General features: G+C 39.9%; 1 protein-coding gene across 1 annotated transcript; it reads right to left on the bottom strand.

The window, feature by feature from the left end:
- Positions 1-2,368: 2,368 nt before the first annotated feature.
- Positions 2,369-7,318, bottom strand: LOC308401984 (ras-related protein rab7-like). Its single transcript, XM_080890466.1, has 5 exons — positions 7,186-7,318; positions 6,412-6,538; positions 6,008-6,226; positions 3,182-3,310; positions 2,369-3,074 (listed from the first exon to the last, which is right to left on the bottom strand). The coding sequence occupies exons 1-5, from the start codon at positions 7,236-7,238 to the stop codon at positions 2,970-2,972; spliced, it is 633 nt and encodes a 210-aa protein (XP_080746592.1). The 5' UTR covers positions 7,239-7,318; the 3' UTR covers positions 2,369-2,969.
- Between the last annotated feature and the right edge of the window lie 2,356 nt (positions 7,319-9,674).

Below are 9,674 nucleotides of genomic sequence, written 5' to 3'. Positions count from 1 at the left end.
AACAGTTTATGGCTGGGGTGACTGGAGTCCTTGATGATCCTCCCCGCTTTCCTCAGGCACCGCTTCCTGTAGATGTCTTGGAGGGAGGGAAGCTCACCTCCAATTATCCGTTCAGAGCACCGCACTACTCGCTGGAGAGCTTTGCGGTTGTAGGCGGTGCTGTTGCCATACCAGGTGGTGATGCATCCAGTGAGGATGCTCTCAATGGCACAGCGATAGAAGGTCCTGAGGATGCGGGGGCTCATGCCGAATCTTTTCAGTCTCCTGAGAAAGAAGAGGCGCTGCTGCGCCTTCTTCACTGTTTTGTTTGTGTGTACTGACCACGTAAGATCCTCAGCCAGGTGTACGCCAAGGAACCGGAAGCTGCTCACTCTCTCCACAGCAGCGCCGTTGATGGTGATGGGGGTGTGTACTTCTCTGCACCTCCGGAAGTCCACTATCAACTCCTTTGTCTTTGCGACGTTGAGGGTGAGATGGTTGTCTTGACACCAGTGGGTCAGGGCGCTGACCTCCTCCCTGTAAGCCGTCTCATCACCGTTGGTGATAAGACCCACCACTGTAGTGTCGTCCGCAAACTTCACAATGATGTTGGAGCTGTTAGTGGCTGTGCAGTCGTAGGTGTAGAGTGAGTACAGGAGAGGGCTCAGTACACACCCCTGTGGAGCACCAGTGTTCAGTGTGATGGGGGATGAGGTGATGCTGCCCAGTCTGACCACCTGGCGTCTGTCAGACAGGAAGCTAAGGATCCAGCTGCAGAGGGAGCTGCTCAGTCCTAGATCCTGCAGTTTCCTGTCCAGCTTCGAGGGAACGATGGTATTGAATTCCAACATGTTAGCAGTTATTCTGGGTGATTTCCATTTTTTCTATAAAGTTAGGAGGAATAGCTATTGCTATTTTTCTAACTTTTTAGTGTTTTGCACCCATCCATCCAATTTCATCTGATTATCCAATTCATGGTGGCAGGAGGGACAGGTTACCAATCTGTCACTGAGCTAAATAGAGACAGAAAATTCATCTTCACAGGCTTGGTGATGCAGTGATTAGCACTGTTGCCTCATAACAAGAAGGGCCTAGAGCCTTTCTCTGTTGAGTTTCAGTATTCTTTCCAGGTAACTGCATACAGTCCAAAGACATGTGTGGGATTAGGCTAATGTTCAACTCTAAAATGACCGTAGGTGTGTGAATTGGGTCTTTTGCCAGAAGTGAATTTATCCCAAGTGGCCACATCTGCCACTAAAAAGCGAGAACGTAAGTGACGTAGTAGCTCATCCATCTCACTATCCATCACAATTCACAGGTGGTGGCAATATTACTTGTGTGGAGTTTGCATGTGCTCACTGTGCCTGTACCGGCTTCCTCCCACAGTCCAAAGACATGCTTTTTAGGTTAGTTGGTGATTCTAAAGTGGCTGTGGATGTGAGAAGTGCTTGAATTGTATAGAATAAAACACTGCAGAAATGTTTGGTTAAAATGTGACTTTTAGTCTAAAGTGCTCTGAGTGGTCAGTAGAAAAACTCCAAATGCAAGTACATTACATTAAAATCCATCCTAAGGTCAAGGAGGCTCAAAAACAGTCATTAATAGTGCAAATTCCTATTATTCACCGGCAAATGAAAGAGTTTGAGTTCAGGAGTATTATGACTACACTGAAATAAAAAGCATGAAAATATATGTATCAGTGTGTCACTGGACTGACTATATTACTTTTGTTAACACGGTGATAGAAAGGCCCCGATATCCAGTCCCACCACCCTTAATGTGGGAGTCAACAAATAGAACCACTCACAGCATGATCATTAATGATAAGATCATGATCATCACGTTTTAATATGATACGTGATATACGTTTAAGTGATATACGAAAAAGTGTGGCAAATTTGTATTTTGAGTTATCAAAAAAAAGTTTAAGCAGGAAGAGTAGTAGTGGTTTTTGTGGAAGGATGAACGCTAAACACCTCTAGCTAAAGCAGAAGTGCCAAAATTGCAGTTCCTCTAATAGCCACTAGATGGTGTCTTGTAAAGCAAGTCAAACCTGACAGTCTCCCATGTTAAAACAATGCTAAATAGCGTTAAAGACCATGTTTAAAATATAGCAAAAAAAAAAAAAAAAAAATGTACATAGGATCTTTTAAGATAAATATCAAAAATTTTAACAACAAAATACTAAAACATGAGAGCAAAAAAATTACTCCAAAACAAGTTTATAAATCTAAGTTTTAAAAACTAATCCACCAAGTCCACAGATCTCAGGCTCAGAGGGAGAGATGTCTTTTGTACTCTATCTCTATCTTTGTATGCTGCAGAGCCAGCAAGCCCTGATCACATGACCTCTGGGACATGCTGGAGATATATGGATGCAAAAGTTCACTGATGTACACTGATGCTTGTTTATTATCAAAATAAATCAAAACGAATCAAATAAAATAAAAATCTTAAAATGTACATGGAAGTTCATCGGGAGTCAGTTCAGCTGAATTAGCAACAGTGTGATATGTGAGTATTTACAAGAGTTTGTCAGTCGTGCAAGCTTCAAAGTTCCAAGGAAGTCTTGTTAAGATAATAACCATCAAAACAAATGAGAAACTTAAACCCAATGAAGTAAAGACATGAAAAATATTCAGTCCAGTTCAGAGCATGACACAGTGGAGTTTAACTCAATTTCTTAATCGATTTAAAGTGATAGAAGCAAAGATGAACCAGAGATTTAATGCAAGCATTCAAAGTGAAAAATCGGTCAAAGGTTACCCCAAGATTCCTGCGAGAGATGCTAGAAATGTGTATTAATTTGTCTATAAAGATAGAGGGGGCCCTTCCATGTGCAGCACATTGTGTGAAGGGTAGTGTTGAGGGAATAAACAATGGCATGGAGGAGGGAGAACAGTAGGCTGTTTCCATTCCCTGGAGGTGATGTAACCAAGGTGACAGTGTGTTTCCAAAAAGTTAAGAGAGAAGATGGTTAAAGTTTTCCCTTAGCAGCTGCATCTTTTTGCTGAAGACTTAGATTCATCATTCTCTCCAAATACTATGGGCTCTGGGAAGTCATGATACAACTCCACATCTGTCCCCTGTGAGACCTGAAAAAAAAAGCCAACAGAGTTTTGAAAAGTCAATGGTCACACAATGCCACAATATATTCCAAAACCAACATTTTTTCCCCTAATTCCATAAAACTGTAACTCACCTGTTTGAGTGTGTTACTTGCAATTGTCTGGAATGCCTGTTCTAGATTTGTGGCGTCTTTCGCACTGGTCTCAAAGTAGGGGATGTTGTTCTTACTTTGGCACCAGGCTTGAGCCCTTTTGGTGGTCACCTGTGGATATACAATATCATTAATAATCATCTAAATTATACTCACTGGATGGTGTCAGGCTGGACCCCTGTTTGCTTTCAGAACTGCCTTATCTCTTTATAACAACAAAGTGCTGGAAATATTCCTCCGAGATTCTGGCTCATTCTGATTTGACACAATCACACGGTTGCTGCAGATTTGTCAGAACAGTGTGGACACTTTGTAAATGCTCCGTTTTCTGTATTAACTGATCATAAAGTATGATCCAATGTTTAAGTCAAAAGTACAGATAGAAACTACATCACTCACTATTCTTATCTTCTTATCTTTAGTTGTGGGCCCACAACTAGGTCAGTTAGCCTAAGTGCTAAACTATCTGCCTTTATAGACAATTTGTCTACCAATAGACTGACAAATTTCTAAACTTTGAGATTACTTTGTGACACTTTATGGACATCAGCTATGTTTAAAACACTAGTTTATTAAGCTATGTACAAATAGCAAGAAACAAACATCTTTATTTATCCCATACAATAGCCTTTAGCCAATAGCCATAGCCTTTACTCCCTCTGCTCAGTATTGTAATTTCTCCTTTCTCACACATCTGTTATGTCCCCTGAGACGTCCAGCGGACACGGAAAAAGCAAGAAGAAGTGTTGAGGCAGAAAAATAGTGAAGGAGGCACTTTTAAGAGCAGAAATATATTTTCTTTTAATTGTTAATTAAACTAAAAGATGGACAAACTGCTATCAAAATAAAAACAAAATAAATAAACAAAATAAAACTTAGCAGTTGATTACTATACAAAAGAATGAGAGATGTAAAATGATCAAACACACCCTCCTCTCCAGAGAGTATGAGTAAAGAGCTCCCTGAGCTTTTTCTTCAGCAGCAGCTGAAAAACCAATATACACTGACTGGATTTGTGACGCAAGACTGCAAACAGCAAGAGGCACCATGAGATGGGAGGTTCCTATCACACAAAAACTTTGTGCAGTAATCTCCACAAACCAGCTGTATTGTTTATCTTTGGGCTTTTATCTTAGTTTAAAGATGCAGAATTTCTATAGGTCCTTTGTATTCACTAAAGTTTAACCAACATGTTGCCATGCCCATTTCCAGTTTTTTGTTGTCCTTTGGAGAGCTTCCTAGTATTTGCAATCTGTTAGCAACTGAAACAATTTCAAGGAGGTTTTTGGTCAGCGGATACACATGTAGCTCCATGTCCTGAAGGATGTACATGTAGCCCTCAGGACCAGAAGTTGCCAGAGGGTCACTAACCAGTCTTTAGGGCTGTGTGACTAGGATGTTGAAATCTTGACCCTTGACATTATGTAGTCACAATTATTGTCACACATCCAAAGTGGCAGCCAAATAAACATCACACGTCAGTAGCGTTAGATGCAGAGCACCAGCAGTTCAAGTTTCTCTTCTCTCTGGTAAAATGATCGTAGCTTTGACCAGCTGTTTATCTGAGACTTCTAAAACACCATCAGTAGGCGTCAGGCAGAAGGATGGTGTCTGAGCTTTTTATAAACCAGACCGTACTCAGCAGAAAAGGCAGAACAAGCTTCCGGGGACTTATCTGTAAATTCACACTGCAGCATTATGGCTCACACATGCTGAGGCCAGTGCAGCGAAACCTCTATGCACTTGAATTCAGTGAAAAAGGTTTGAGTTCTGTTCTCAGAAAACACTCGAACTGGGTGAATATTTCCACAGGAGACACCTGTGCACCTACAGTAGCAGAACGAGAGCTTATCAGCTCCAATCACTGCAACCTAATATCTGTGTCAGCCTCGGTTTCTTTAGTTTAAACTCCCACCAACGCTGGAACTCGCTCTATTGTCCCTGCTCAGGCTGACATGGCATGCAAGATGGACCTACAGCTTAGCATACATTTTAAAACTAAGAGAAGGTTTAACAGAGAAATAATTAAATTGAATGAGAAGATCTGGCTCTTCCAACCCTACCGCACTCAGTGCTTTGGACTTTCCTTCCTTGCTTTGATTGACAGACACTAGAAAAGGTTTTACTCTGCTTTCATTTATGAAACATATCAGAAAAAAATAGTGTTTTTTCACAAAAAATATGTGAGAGTCTTGAAAGTTTATCTTTAAATCTTATCCATTTATAAATAGACTTGAGAGACAAAATCAACCTTGATTTCATAAGAGGCTGCTTTATCTTTTCCCTTACCTTAGTCATATCTGTGGCATGTAAACAGTCATCACATTGTTACTAACACAACAGAAAGTTTACTGCTCCAGCCGTCTTACTATAATATTTAGCAGTATTTCCTCAAAGATCATCCTAATTGCTTTCTTATATAAAAACAGGCAAATGTTATGTTATACAGTTTTACCTGGTCAGTTGATTTCTGTCCCCTGATGTCTGCTCATTCAGGTACATTCATCAGTGTTTTTAAATAATATCAAGTGTGATTTAGACAGTCGGTCAATAACACTTGAGGCAGTAATTTAATAGAAACACAAACACTCCCATCAGTCTTCATTTTAGTCAACATACATCTATCAGCTAATCTTTTAAAACACGAGCACTTCGTTTACCATCATGAGCTGGAAAGCACCTGCATTCTTTCTGATAGGAAATTCAATACCAGTACTGGGAAGTAAAGTTATCTATGCTATGGCAGAGACAGCCTTCTAACAAACATACTGAACCCGGACCTTTTTGTCTCAGGAATCTCATACCAACCTCTCTGTTTTCCAAGTCAATCTTGTTGCCTAGCACCACAAATGGGAAGTTCTCGGGATTTCGAGGACTGGCCTGGAACAGAAACTCTTCCTTCCAGTTGTCAAGCGATTTGAAGGTTTTTTGCGCTGTCAAGTCAAAAACCAGCACACAGCAGTCTGCTCCACGATAGAAGGCAGCATTCAAAGACTGATACCTTTCCTGGCCAGCTGTGTCCCAGATCTAGGCAATGAAAGAGAAACGCAGTTAGCACCAGGACACCAAGACTAGAGATAATGCAGAACAACAACGTCCTACTAAGGACCTGGAAATGTCTTTTCTCAATAAAGCTGTGCTTGAAGCCTTAAACATTAAATCTTCATTTGTCCTCATATGATCAAAGAGTCCATCTACATTTTATGCCACACCTGCAATACAACAACCTGGTCTCCAACCATCACCTCCTTCGTCATGAAGTCTGCTCCTATTGTGGCTTTGTACTGGTTACTAAACTTCTTGATGGCATACTGGTTCATTAAGGAGGTCTTCCCAACACTGAGAAAAGAAACAGCAGCACAACAGATTTATGAATGTGGTTAAAGCTTTTTTAAATTTCTATTCCAAGTTGAGTTTAAATAAAAGCAGCATGTAGTATAGACAGGTTGAAATATGACTGCTTCAAGCATATCACCAACCATTTTAACATGTGGTCTGTATAGCAGTATAGCTGGTTATATTGTCTGTATTCATGTGGTAAAGGAAAATAAAACAAGAGTAGGGTAATATTATCCATCCATAATAAGAGAATAGATTCAGTAAATTCATTTTCATCTTTGATCAGTGCAAATACGTAATAATCCACGTGAGTGAGAGAGCGGTGATTGGTACGAGGAAGCAACTCTGACAATCAAGAAAAATGTTTGTTTCGCTCTCAGTTGTGGATATCTGATAAACAGCTTTGTGTTGTTATGCACACTTAAACCACCTTTATTAAGTAGTTTTAAACATTCCCTTAAACAGTATTTCAGAAACTAAGGTATAATTGTGCATAAATCAATAGGATTAACTAAGTCTTACATGCAAGATACATAGCTAATATTCTGACTGGCGACAGCTTATTGCACAACAACAACAACTCGTGCCAACGACGAAGTAACACACTTTAAAATTACATTTAAAATACATTAATATCAAAACCTCACAATGAATCTCCCAGGAGGACGACTTTCAGGAGAACCCTCTTCTTGGATGTCATTTTTCCACAGCTGCATTAAGACAAAACGCAAGAGAGTTTAGTTACTAATGCTTTCCTGACTTCCTGTGTTGCGTTTTCATGGCCCTGCACCAATCATGTATGAATGCCACTCATTCCAGTCATGTACCTTATAACCTGTTTGGCAAATCAATCCAACTCCTCCTCAAACCAGGTGACATCAAATGTTTCAGCTGATTTCGGTGTCACTAAGCTGACAGCACACAGATTTCAATTCACTGTCAAGCTTTGTATGGTATAATTATGCAAAACAACCACAATCACAAACATAACATGAGTTCTGTTCAACATGCATTGATTAAAGAATTTGTTTGCCACACTGGATATGACTGATCTAAGCCGTGGCTCAGCCACACCCAGTGTGTCAACTGGATCTAACTGTTGTGTAATCTTTTTTGAACACGTAAGTGAAAATAAGTAAGTGAATATATATTGTACTGCTACCTTTAAGTGTCGTGATCAGCTGATATATTTTAGAGCCCAAAGCTTGAAGTAAAAAAAAAGAAAGAGAGAAATTAGATTGTTTGTAATTTTGAGTCTCTGTCTCAGTGTTATTTCCTGTTTCATTTTGATAGTCTCTTGTGTCACGTGTTTTGTATTGCTTCCTTTTTCTTGTTTTCCTTGAGCAGTTTCAGCCAGGGTTTCTCATTTCCCTAATTATCTGGTGTGTATTTATTGTCTGACTCTCTCTCTGTTTATTGTTGTGCCCTCCCTCTCTGCTGTGTGCTCCCTTGTTCCTTGTGTCTCCCCCCTCCTAGTTTTGTATTCCTGGCTCTAGCCCTGCCTTGTTTTGCGTTTTATTTTTGTGTTTTTTTTAAATGTAAAGACTCCAGCGTTAAAGCTTTTTTGAGTTCTTGTCTCACAAGTTATGCATCTGGATCCTTATCCTGCCTGCAGCACAGCCATTTCATGACAGATTTCATAAGAGGCTGCTTTAACTTTTACCCAAACCTTTGTCATATCTGTAGTAAACGGTAATCACAGTTTTACTGACAAAACAGAAAAAACTAGTGCAGCAGCTCTCTGACAGTAAGCAGTATTTCCTTAAAGCTGATTCATAGCATACAGGTGTATTCCTGACTCAGAATATCCTTTTAGAGCTCAAGCATGCATATTTCTACCAGTAAACTATAAGCCTGTTGTGTCTGGCCTAATTTGGCCCACTTTGCAGTGTGTTACATTTTGCAGTTAATGGTGGAATATCTAAGAGGGAAAATATTTCACAAACTGAATTGTTGCTGTTACAACAGTCGAATTCAGCGAGCTCTTTAGAACAACCCATTCTTTCACAAATGTTTTTAAAGGTAGACTGCCTGTCTCAGTGCTTGAGCTGTGGCAATGGGACTGAAAACACCTGAATTTAAAGATTTTGGGGAACGAGGTCCAGTAATTTTGTCCATATAACATATCTCAGTCTTTATACTCTGCACAAGGTCTGTTGGAAAAAAGTTGATGGTAGTGTCAGACAGAATTGAAAAAAGAAATCTGTTGCATGTGTGGCAACAGATTTCATTTTGTCCTCAAGCTTGTTGGTACAAGAAATAGTTGTTGTATGATCAGACAATCACGGGTAGCTGCGTGACCTGCAAGTCACAAATGAAAGAAAAACTATTCAACACAGAAAACAAATGTGACAGGACATGTTTGCCTGCAACACTGGCACAAAGATGTCTAGCATATTTATTTAACATAGACTGTCTATTTAAAGACATCAATATTCCCCCAGACAAAATTTCACAAAGAGGAAGGGGCATTTTACGATGCTTTTTATGGACAGAAGCTTTATCACTGCTGCGCAGGGAAAAAGCCTAAATAACTTTTTATGTCCTCCATCATTTTTCCTGAGGGGTGGTTTAGGAGTCATCAGCGGATCAGATTGTCTGTAGTTAGATCCCCAGCTTCTCTAGTCTGCATGTTGAACCCTGAGTTGCCATGTTTGCAGGTATATTGGGGGGGATTTACCATGTTTTCATTGAAGTTCATTGTTCCATCCTGTGTTTGAAACTTTTGAGTTCAGGAAATTTGAAATGGGTGAACAAGGAAGTGAGTTAGTTCCAACTTGAAAACTGGAATTGCCACTGAAAATTAGAAGCTGTAGTGCCCCTACAGGCCACTTGCTGCCTCTAAAAGTAAGGCAAACAATGCCCAACTAAATAGGTGGATTTTTCTAACTCAGATGGATAAAATTAGAGGCCGGGCTGCTTTGACAGTCATGCACTGTTTTAATTGATTGCTCAGCTAAATTTTCCTCTGTAAATTTGATCTGCTGAACTGGACCTTGGGACAAGCTGATGCTTTTAAGAGAATAATCTGACCAATGGTGGTGCTTCACTTTTGGTGGAAAAAAATTACACTAGTCTGTTATAGTAGTTCAGTTTCTAAACTTGTTAGATCAGCCCTTTTGGTACCATTCAAAGT

Source organism: Rhamphochromis sp. 'chilingali' (genome assembly GCF_963969265.1).
Source record: "Rhamphochromis sp. 'chilingali' genome assembly, chromosome: 9".
Classification (NCBI taxonomy): domain Eukaryota; kingdom Metazoa; phylum Chordata; class Actinopteri; order Cichliformes; family Cichlidae; genus Rhamphochromis; species Rhamphochromis sp. 'chilingali'.
This window is presented reverse-complemented; position numbering and strand designations above follow the sequence as displayed.